General features: G+C 35.3%; 1 protein-coding gene across 1 annotated transcript; it reads left to right on the forward strand.

The window, feature by feature from the left end:
• Positions 1-5312: 5312 nt before the first annotated feature.
• LOC110867670 lies at positions 5313-11553 on the forward strand. Its single transcript, XM_022116680.2, has 4 exons — positions 5313-5624; positions 5740-5816; positions 10822-10933; positions 11181-11553. The coding sequence occupies exons 1-4, from the start codon at positions 5383-5385 to the stop codon at positions 11308-11310; spliced, it is 561 nt and encodes a 186-aa protein (XP_021972372.1). The 5' UTR covers positions 5313-5382; the 3' UTR covers positions 11311-11553.
• The last annotated feature ends 389 nt before the right edge of the window (positions 11554-11942 follow it).

Here is an 11942-nt window from a genome sequence, read left to right on the forward strand (position 1 = left end):
AATTGATCACACTACTCAACTATTTGGACGCTAACCAATATGCATGTATTACGTGACTAAATGAATGCTTGTTGATTGTGTTTACACTTGGAATGCTGTCTACCTGCCTTAACGACGTAGTACTATAGTTTGGACTCAGCACCCGTTCACACGGGGGTTGTTAAGGACAATTACTTGCATGGATTACGGTGGTAATCATGTATTGCGAACCGTCTCGGACGGTCAACCCGCAGTCATTGGTATCGATAGGTCCATGTCGATAATTAACATGCTTCGTTTTCCTCTGTGTACGTGCTGGTTATGCGTAAACTATTCGAACTCTATATGCTATTATCAAACTTGTATGCTCACCTTTACATTATATGTATTGACTTTATTTTAACGTATGTGACAGGTGTTTAAGATGTTTGCTTGCTAGGAAAGCGAGGCTAGAATAAAGCTCTAGAGGCCCCCAACAAATAGTTGTCTGTCAGGAAAGAGCAACTAGAGCATAGTTGTCTGTAGATCTTGTCAGGTTGGGTCTTTAGGAGCATTTGAACAATATTTATTTGTCTTATTTAAATCTGAGTTGTCGGAACAGAATATTTGACTAGTTGTTATCTGTAATAATTTGTTTGTTATTTGGGACACAGTATGGGACGTGTTAATTTAAACTAAATAGTGATGATAATTGTTATGGAAACTTCTGGACAATTTGTTTCGCATAGTGCCATGCCCCGATGATTCCGCCATCGGTTGGGGTGTGACAGTGGCGGTGGCAGATTATTATGGAGAGGGAGGGAGAGGAGCTGAGAGAAAGGTAATGCTAATGGTTGCTGGAGGTTGGGGTGGTGGTGGTGGTGGTGGAGGAGTTGAAAAGGTTGAGAGAGAGAGAGAGAGAGAGAAGGAGCTGAGAGAAAAACAGTTGATTTATATATTTTTGTTTATCTCTTAAATATATTTTACATAGCAAAATTACCAAGTTAACCTCATGTGCAAGACACGTCATATTTAACTGAAAATTTTAACATGGTTAGTGCTAAAGGACGTATATTGTAATGGGTTTTACAAATAAAGGACTGTGACTGTAATTATTGAAGTTAAAGGGTATCCATTGCAATCCGATACAAACATAAAGGATGAAAAGTATAATTTACCCTTTAAACTATTTGTATGTGTTTTGAGTTCTTGCTTTACAACTTGCTTGGTTGATGACAAGACCTTGTAGCTTGTTGGGTGACATAGAGTAGGTTGACTCACATTAGTAAATAGAGTAATTGAACTCTAAAAGATCTGATGGCAAAAACCTGTTTTTGATTACCACTTAAATTAACCGACTTTTCAGCACCATGTCTATGTGGTGTCCAATTAATGATTAAACTGAGTTTGGTGTGAACCTAGAATCTGAAACTTGGAGGACATTGCCTTTATCTTCTGTGACTTTCCTCGGATGATTGATTTCTAGATTTTCACATTAAATCTGTTTTTTCGATTCTTATTAACTGGTAAATCTTGACCACTTGTGTTGATTTTATGAAACGTTTATTATATTTGAATTGTTTGTCGTTTATCAAGTGTATTGGCGATTTCCTTGCATCGCTAGCGGGGTGGTAAATTGGTGGGTAATTGGTATAATCAAACGGGTTATTAGGTTCTATAGTGAATCTTAAAACTATCCCTAATAATTAATCAAAGTCATTAATTCCAAAGCCATGTCTATGTGGTGTTATGAATCTGTAAACGGGTTTTTGTGTTAAACTTGCAATCGGGATTATGGGTAAGAGTTGCTTTTCTTTAATATATAATAATTCTCTAGTTAAACACTAACCACAAATTCCTTGTGGATACGATACCCTACGTATGCTATCTACTTAGTTTAATTAGGTTTTTGCATGACCCTTACGACAGTCATCAAAAACTTAACCACTTCACCCAACAATGTTCTTTTCTTAAACCATATGATGTAAATCAAAATGGATCAAGAAAGAAAATAAACTTCAAAAAGGATGATGGGCCTGTTAACAGGAATTCCTAGTCTTTTCCCAAAAGAGTTGATTTAGACTATGTTTCTCACCCACAAAATTTGAATCAACATCCTACACAAAGGTCAGGTCAAACCTCTGTTGTACCACAAAACCCACTACTAAGAGGCTATGTGCAACCACCGTGCAACAGGGTACCTTATAGGTATGCAACACCTATACCATAGTCCCCAAAACCAAGGGTAAATAGACATCCACATAGGTATCAACATCTTATTGGGAATGGTCAACTTCCAGGTGACCTAAGTGTGCACGCACTTACAGAGAGTCAAAAACACCTGTTGGAGATTGTACAAAAACTCCTTGTGACCAATGACCAAACCTAAGGAACCACTGCAGTGGTTGATAACACCAAATCCAAAACAGACAATGCTTTGGATCATCTGCAAGAATGACCTATTCATCCCCATTGGCAAGGAACCGCTATTAGTAATTTGAAAGTGCTAGAGGTTACCTGTGCATCTATCTCTATCCATATAAAAGAAAGAAAATTGTTTTTTTAAAATTCACCAAAATTTATCTTTATTGTTTTATTATTGTTAAAATATTCTTTTAATATCAGAAAAATGAAAATTTTTATTTTAAAATTAAGAAAAGATTGATAAAATCATCAAAAACAAAAACTCTGTTCAAAGGAGTATAACATCTATTACCGTGGTTCAAAAGTCTGTTTAAACGTGTTTAAAAACTGTTCAAGGAAAAAGAACCACTGTTTTTCAAAACCACTATTTGAGTACAAAAGTTAAAAATAGCCACCGTTTTCATTAAAACTCACCACTGTTCTCTCTCAAAACTCTATTTAACCATACAAAGGTTTCAAACAGAGCTTTTTCAAAACTCTGTTGACCAAGAGTCAAACAGATGTTTCAAAACACTGATCTTGTTGCTCAAAGGTCTGTTGAGCACAGGTTTCAAACATATATTTTGAAAACAGATCTTTCATATCTTCTTCAAAGGGTTTCCTCTGTCGGACCCACTTTCTGAACAAAGGTTTACTATGACCAATAGCAACTGACCACGTGGACTAAAAGGGTAACCATTGTCCATGCTAGTATCCATGTTTCATTAACCCTATAAAAACCCATGAGAAACAAAGTTTTACATCTATTGTTAAAATGAAAACTTTTTCAAAAGAGAAAAACTCCGAACTTGCTTCCTTCAAACTATGTTTTCGATCAAAAGAACTTTTGCATAAAAGATTTTCAAAAGATTCATGGCTCTTGAATTGAAAACCCCTCACAATTACTTATCGTATCTTGTAAGCATAACAAGAATACGGATTTTCACTCCGCCATTGACATCATAAATTCATCAAAATACCTTTACATTCTCATCGCCAATTCCCCTATCTATCTATCAACCTTCAGAGAATTTTCAGCAAATGTAAAGCTCACACTACAAAACAAAAAACCCTTTCTCATAACATCCACCATCAATAAAGAACATGTGGAAATCACTACAGAATCCATCTCCACTATGTTTCGATTAGAGGATTTGACATTGATGGAATCTTACCCCAAAAATGACTTACATAATGCGTTCATAGAAAGGGGCTATGAAGGTCAAATGGTGGGAGCAACACTTTTCAAACCAAAGTTCTCACCTGGAATGAAATTCTTTTTCCATACTCTCTTGGTTTGCCTGTCTGCAAAAACCACTGCTTTTAACGAAATACCCCTAAAAACTCAGTACTTGGGGTATGCTATTTTGAGAAATTCAAATCATAAGTTATCCCAGATACTCTTTCTAGATTTGGTAGCAAATTAAGGGCAATCAAGAGAGGAACTTGCAATCCTTTTCTCATCTATCCAAGACTGTTAAGATTTTACCTTAAAAATGTTTTAAGAAAAGAATGTTTTGAGCAAGGTGAAGCACTCGAAACTAACAGTCTTTCAAGTGAAACTTTTATACGCATGATGACCAAAAGCCAGAAAAATGCTATACAAGAAAACATTTTTAGAAAACCAAAAATAGGTAAGAGTTAAAATAGAGGGCTGGGTGTGGAAAATAAAGTAGGTAAGAGTTAAAAAAGAGTGAACATTATATTTTTTTTTTTATTTTTTAATGTAAAATGAGTTTTGGACTAAAGTGGCAGGTTAAAAAGTTTATAATGAAAATGGCAAAAAATACCCTTGGTTAAAATTGGGGTTTTTAGACGGAGTTAAGCAACTTGATCAAAATGGTAAAAAAAAAATGGAAAACTCAGGAACTCAGAAGAGAAAAAAACTATTTAGACTAAAATAACAATTTAAGACAAACCATAAAGACTAAAATGAAAATTTATTAGTTAAAAAAATAGCACTAGTTAAAGGGAGATAAAATTTTATTATTTTTTTATTTATCATTTGAGTTGAATTTTTTTTTTAAATTAATTTTGTTCATTAACATTTTTTAAAAACTCTAAATCCACAGTATGTTTATTTTTTTTTCAATATAAATTTTATTGAAAATAAAATTATATTAAAAATAAAATTTTATATATAGTATGGTAAACTATACTAACTATTGGTATTGTATCCACATCGTACCGAAATAACTGATATTGACAAAACAACATCCACACTAATATTTTGTTCTATAGTTTTCGATTTTGGGTACCTGTATTCATATATATTGCTTTTCATTTCGATAATTAAGCCTGATACCAATCTTAATCTTAAGCTATATGTTTTGCATATATACCGAATTCATGATGTTATTTCAAAACATGACATGATCAGGGATGTCCTATATGATGTGCTTAAACGAGCTGGAATATCTGCAAAAAAGAGGCCCGTATGAATTTTCTGACGGACCCACTTAAAGGGAGGTCTACTATGCGGCCGACGGATGTTCTTGTTTTCGGCTAGGTAGGAGGGAAACACGCTTGCATGGACCTCACAGGAGTGTCCCCCTTGTTGGGCTGAGGGAAAATCGTATCGTGGCTGGTCAGGCTATTTTGAAAGCAGAATTAGGGAAAGTTTTTAAGCATGAAAACACTTGTGTTGAGAATCAACATGCGTTTATTCCCTTTGCTTTTGATACCTTTTGGCTACCTGTTGGTTTTCTGAACAGAGTGCAGAGGGTCATGCATAACGATTTCTCGTCACAAAGAAACGAAACTTTTATTTTTGATAGAATTGGATTTGATATTTAAAAGTAGGTTGCGATAGATTATTGATGGTTTAGTAACCATTCTTATGTAATTTTTTTCTATGCACTATGATATTCCAAAAAAAATTAAAAAAAATTCAAAAACATAGTAAAAAAATTGTATCAAACCAAAAACATCGAGTGTATCGAACTCCTGTCAACCAGAACTCAAGGAAATGGATGTAAACTAAATTTCCATCGGACCAACAACTTAAAACCCTAACAAACAATGATCCTCAACACTTCATTTCTCACATTCATATTCCCCTTAAATCTACAAACAAATCGCAAATCTCCACAATTTCATCCCCAATTTCCACTTTTCACCTCTCCAAAACCACCGATTTCCATGGCGACCACCGGCGCCGGAGAATCCACGTCACTAACTGCCACCGCAGCTCAATCGTCTGTACCGAACTCTTCTCTTACACTATTGTTTGTTGAAATGGGAGTCGGTTACGATCAGCACGGGTCAGTTGAATACATAAATGTTATATATATATATATATACACACACACACACACACACCTTATTTTGAGGATTAGGGTTTTATTGATTGATATGTGGTAATTTGATTTGTAACAGGCAGGATGTTACGAAAGCGGCAATGAAAGCTTGTAGGGATGCGATTTCTTCCAATTCGATTCCTGCTTTCCGTAGAGGTACTGGTTGTTTGTGATTTTATTATATTAATATGAATATGAATTTGAAGATTGAATAACTTGTTTATAGGGCTTCTGTTTTTGTGAATTGACTTGGTATTCTTCATATTAATTGCTATAAGGGGACTAGGGGTGGAATCACTAGTGATGGATTCCATCACTCCCACTATCCAATCAACTAATGCCATGTCATCAACCATATTTCCATCACTAGTGATAGAAATGGACTAGGGGTGGAATCACTAGTGATGGAATTCTATCACTCCCTCCCAATTTTTTTAATTTTCATTTTTAAATTAGAAAATAAAAATAAAACACTAAATTAAAAATTTCACTAATTTTAAAACATACTAGTTCAATTTAACATACTAGGAACATACAATTTAAAAAAAAAAAAAAAAAACTACTCCTCGTCCGAATCTGGAAACTCCAAACCTAGAGAACCTACTAGTTCGATTAAATCGTATCTCAACCGAAAGTGAGTTTCTTCGTTACGCAATTGTAAATGGATATCTTGTGGAACTTGAACTTGTGTAGGAGGATCCGGTACCCAATCCGGGGATATTGCACGTCCGTCGTGTTTGATCAACATATTGTGCAATATGATACACGCATACACTATGCTATGTATTGCTTTCTTGGTCATCGAACGAACCGGTCGGTGTAGTATACCCCATCTACCCTTTAAAACACCAAACGCCCTCTCAACATCTTTTCTTGCCGATTCTTGCAATTTTTTGAACGCCTTTTCTTTAGCCTCGACGGGAAATGAGGGAGCTTTCACAAAAACAGACCAAGACGGGTAGATACCATCCACAAGATAAAAGCCTCGTCTGTAATGTCGACCGTTAACATAGAAAGGAGAGGAAGGTGCGGTACCATCCGTTACGCTTTGGAACAACGGCGACGTGTGCAACACATTGATGTCGTTGTTTGAACCTGGAACACCGAAGTACGAATGCCAAATCCATAAATCATTCGACGCCACCGCTTCTAGTATGATGGTTGGTCTTTTGATGTCTCCCCTCACATACGCCCCTCGCAACTCTCTTGGACAATTTTTCCACTCGATATGTGTACAATCGATGCTGCCGAGCATCCCGGGAAAATGCCATCTAGCCTCGTGTGCGGCATAAATACGAGAGATGTCGTGGCTCGTCGGTTTTCGTAAAAACTCGCTAGAATACAACTTAATAACCGCATTGCAAAAAAATTGCAAACACTCACGTGAAGTTCTTTCAGACATAGCTAGGTATTCATCATATTGATCGGGTGGGTTACCCGTCGCTAGTTGGCGAATGGCGGACGTGCATTTTTGAATCGGCGTGAAACTTGGTTTGCCCCTCGCATCGTAACCTTCTTGAAACCATCCCTCGCTTGCCTCGATGTCTCCAACAATCTTTAAAAATAATTCTTTGGGTAAACGAAAACGATCTCTAAACGTTTCGGAATTGTATAGCGGGTTTTCCACAAAATAATCGTTCATCAAAACTTCGTTGGCACGTATACGATCACGGCCGACCATCTTCTTCTTTGGGCGGGACGACTCGGCATCAAGCTCGTTATACACCGACACAAAATAGTTTAGTGTGTCGTTGTCGGAAGACGACTCGGAATCGCTAGACATCGGAAACGTCGAATCGGTAGGGAATTCCATTTGAGAAAGATATAAAAAATTGGGTGAAATGGGTGTAAAATGGTTTAAAAGATATAGTTTGGTGTATGAAAAAATGGTTAAAATGTGGATATATATATAGATAAAATGGATTTTTTTTTTTTTATTAAAGTTACCGTTTTTAAACGGTCATGTGCACAACCAACGGTCAAATTTTTGAAAGTTCAACGCGTGTTGGTGGTAACGCGTTAATTGTACCACGCGTTTTCAAAGGGTGGCGGCGGTGTTGCGTTATAAATTAACGCGTTTTCAAAGTCCATCACGGGACCGCCCCGGGTTCCCTAAGTTAATTTGGGCCTAGAAATGTTCATCATTTTTATACATAGATATTTCACAATCCCGAACTCGCAATTTTCGTGCGATCGAGGCCACAGTTTTCTCTTCTTTACACACTTAGGATCAACAGAATGCCTGATTTAAGCAATGCGATCAAGCCTGTAGTTTTTTGGAAATACTAGGTTATATGCAATGTTTTAAAATCCGGTTCAAACCAGCCGGTAGTACTGGTTGAACCGTCTGGTAGAACCGCTTAAACTGCTCGGTACACCCGGTTGAAACGCCCGATAGACCCGGTTAAACCGTTTCTGAGCCCAATCCGGTACGGTATAAAATACGGATTTTAAAATAATGAACTTATGTAGTTAGTACTTGCTATATTCTGATATCTTTTGTAAGTTATATAGGAAATAATAGGTATGCATATTGTTAAGTTTTGGAAAATGGGTTTATTGGAAATTCTTAATGTAGTGAAGTGAAATTTTTTCTCAAAAGTTTGTAGGGGCCAAATGAAATGTCAGCCCCTACCATATGACAAATTCACTGGGAGCTTGATGTATTGCTCCATGTGTATATCAACTGCACTTCTGACTTTCAATTTGACCCAAAGAAAATGTGTAAAATACTACTTTCAATTTGATCCAAAGAAAATTTGTAGAATTCTACTTTTTCCTAATATTTACGACTTATCTTTCTAAATTCACATTTTCTACATGTTGAGGCTAAACGAGAATTAAATTTTCTTTTCTTAAAAAGTTTCTTCTCGTTATCATCAATTCTGCTCGTCACATGATTAGCGTTCAAAAAGTGTTTACCTTGTAACCTCATAATATTTGTTCTCCAGTTAATACATGATCTTTCCCATGGTTATTTATAATATTTATTTACACTCAATTTCCTGACACGTGCATTATAACAACTCGAGGCAGTAAAAAGTATCTTGTAATTTGTTTAACTTGATGGAAAATTGATTGCTAGCTACTACGTCTGGACCGAACTGCAGTTTGCAGTATCCTTATTTATGTGATTAGACATAGCATGTGCTATGTAAGCCCTAAGACTAGAGTATCAATGTCTCTGCAGTTTTGTTGATATTAATAAGTTGAACAACCTGAACCTTAAGAGGATGGGAAAATGGTAATATTCTTTGTAAAAATAGGTACCAATTTGTGCTATATATAGAATTATAGAAATCAACTTTCTGTCTTGTAATTGTGTTTGGTGTATGTTGTCTGTCCCGGCTTCTGGCTGGTTTTTCTTCTATAATTATATATAGATATAGAGTTGCCGTTCAAAAAAAAAAAATAAAAATAAAATTAGAAATCAACTAGTGTGACAAAAAAGTCAACTGTTTTATGTTCTTGATTTGAAAATCTTTCAAAAGCTGTTTTATGTGCATCCTGTTTAATTCACTTTCCTCCCAAATGTTATTATGATGCAAGTTTCTACTTGCCACAGTTAATTACTTCCCAAAATCATTTAGAGAGTGTTCATCTGTAGGTAGAGAATGTGCACCTTTATTGAGCGGGATGGAAATAGTTTCTTCTTTGTAATTTATTAATTTATTTGTATATATATGCACACACTTATATATATACATATATATCACGTCTAATTGCGTATATCATAATATATGTTATGGCAAAAGATCAAATACAAATAAAGTTTACGTACAAAACGTACGAACTGAAGGAAAAGACAAAAACTCGCGGTGGCATTTTTGTAATTATCAGTAACTATCAAAATTACTCTACAAATGATCCTGTAGAGTAATTTTGATCTTTTGTAGAGTAATTTTGCAAAATGTTCTTGTAGAGTAATTTTGATCTTATAGGGTAATTATCAAAATTACACTACAAGTGTATCAAAATTACTCTGCATCAAAATTACTTTACAAGTGAATCAAAATTACCCTGCAAGTTTATCAAACAACATACAATTCAAAATTACTCTACAAATGATCCTGTAGAGTAATTTTGATCTTGTAGAGTAATTTTGTAAACTGATCCTGTAGAGTAATTTTGATCTTGTAGAGTAATTTTGTAAATTACTGTACAAGAACATTTAAAAAACATAAAGTAATAAAATAAAATAAAAAATATACATACATGAAAAACTCACGGTTAATTATTTAAAACACTAACGTGTATACCCGATACCCGTGTGTAAAAACCTCACAAATACCCGATAAGTAATGAGGCGGGTACGAGACAAGATTTTACAACCCGGTATGGAATTAGTCATACCCGGCCCAATTGCCATCTCGAGTTGTCTGTGGGCTTTGTGGCACAGATAGTGAAAGTTGGCCAAAGGTTGTAAACTCAGGTTCTACTTTATTGGCTCAAACACTATTAAAAGTTGCTAGGTAAAATATGGTAAGCACTAATTGATTGTTTCCTACTTCACCAGCCAACATATTATGGTTCTACACACCTTTGTATAAAGAGCCTCGAACGGGACTATACTTAAACTGGTTTGATAGTTGTTGCGATTTAACTTGTGAAACCCCCTTCTTGTCGAGTGGTCCCAAAAGAGTCAATATGTTTTGTTAAGGGGGGGGGGGGGGGGGTTCTAATGTTTGCTTTATTATATAGGAACATATTGTCTTATTACCTCCACCTCTATTAACACACTAACGTTCTTTCTCTTTTGTTATTATCTACTACATTGTTATAGTGTGGGTTTGGAGAGGCATGTCTCATATGTTTTGTTAATGCGTTAAGTTGACTTTACGATACATGTTTTGTTATGGTTCTACACACCTTTGTATAAAGAGCCTTGAACGGGACTATGCTTAAACTGGTTTGATAGTTGTTGCGATTTAACTTGTGAACCCCCTTCTTGTCGAGTGGTCCCAAAAGAGTCAATATGACGTGGTTAGAAACTATGGAAAATGACAATTATGCTCTCTTCAAGTCTTTGGTGGTTATATTATGTAATCTATATCCTGCCTTTTAGTTATTGCAGGTTACATTTTCAACTGTAACGGATTTTAAATAATTTCGGTTTTAGCCTTTGTTCTTTCTTATTTATGAGTGGAAAAAATCTTTGTAGGGTCCATACCGGGCATTTCATTTGACCAAATGAAACTACAAATAAAACTTGGAGTTCCTCGATCTCTTCAGCCTACTTTGGATATCGAGAAAGTGAAGTCTGTTTTCCCTTAGTAAGTCTATATTATTATTTACATATTTTTATCTTATAGTATTATGTAATTACATATTCATTATATAAAAGAAAAATTAATACGCCAATATAAATAATAGGCTTGTGAGCCTACTCAAGCTTTGTACGTAAAGCTTGTATTTGAGGTCGTTTAAGTTGTGCTAGATTCGTGTTTCTAGGGAGCTAATATGAAGTCTATGATAAGCGAGTCGGATCCTTATTTATATTTAATTTGTTGTATGTGATAGTGGGAAAATAGAGAATGTTGAAGTGGTGGATGGTGGATTGATATGCTCAAGTGGTGTGCATGTGGAAGAAATGGGAGACAAGGATGATAATTGCTACATAGTTAATGCGGCTGTATATGTTGGCTACTGAGTTGGATTACAAGAAAGATTGTTAGGTGTTTTCAACTCTTTCCAACCTTTGAAGTGTTATATTACAATTTTTGTTGTTATTTATGTTTCATATAATTATTAAGATGTATCGTAAAGTCGACTCAACACATTAACAAAACATATGAGACACGCCCTCTCTAAACCCACAAACTATAACAATGTAGTGGATAATAACAAAAGACAGAACGTTAGTGTGTTAATAGAGGGGGAGGTTATAAGACAATATCGGTTGTAAATCAATGGATCTTGAAGGAGTGCAAGATTGATTGCCTGCTCTCTAGTACTCTAAAAGTTTTTTTTTTTTTTTTTTTTTTTTGGATATGGTTGAAAAGGAGTTTTAAGTTCAAGCAAAAGAGGTGAAGTTGTGTGTAGTATAAAATCAATCATAACTTGACTTGGATTGTATAGGGTAAATTATTTCATGACACTCTTAAAACAACTCATTTAAGAGATGGGCCGGTGTTTTTTAAAGAAAAAAAAAAGGAATTCAATTGCAAGATATTCTAATTAAACTGATCATTAGTGTGTACTAGGCAGTAACCTTGGGCAAGGTTGTTCAACGTGTGAGCTGAGTGGAGCCAACATTAACTTGGACCCGAGCTCATACAAAAC

Source organism: Helianthus annuus, chromosome 17 (assembly GCF_002127325.2).
Source record: "Helianthus annuus cultivar XRQ/B chromosome 17, HanXRQr2.0-SUNRISE, whole genome shotgun sequence".
Classification (NCBI taxonomy): domain Eukaryota; kingdom Viridiplantae; phylum Streptophyta; class Magnoliopsida; order Asterales; family Asteraceae; genus Helianthus; species Helianthus annuus.

What these genes read in the sequence shown, in the direction of transcription:
- LOC110867670 (XM_022116680.2), top strand. Translation starts at nt 5,383, where the DNA reads ATGATCCTCAACACTTCATTTCTCACATTCATATTCCCCTTAAATCTA. An exon ending in GTCGGTTACGATCAGCACGG is followed by an intron (nt 5,625 to 5,739) that starts GTCAGTTGAATA and finishes GATTTGTAACAG; the next exon opens with GCAGGATGTTACGAAAGCGG. An exon ending in GTGAAGTCTGTTTTCCCTTA is followed by an intron (nt 10,934 to 11,180) that starts GTAAGTCTATAT and finishes TGTATGTGATAG; the next exon opens with TGGGAAAATAGAGAATGTTG.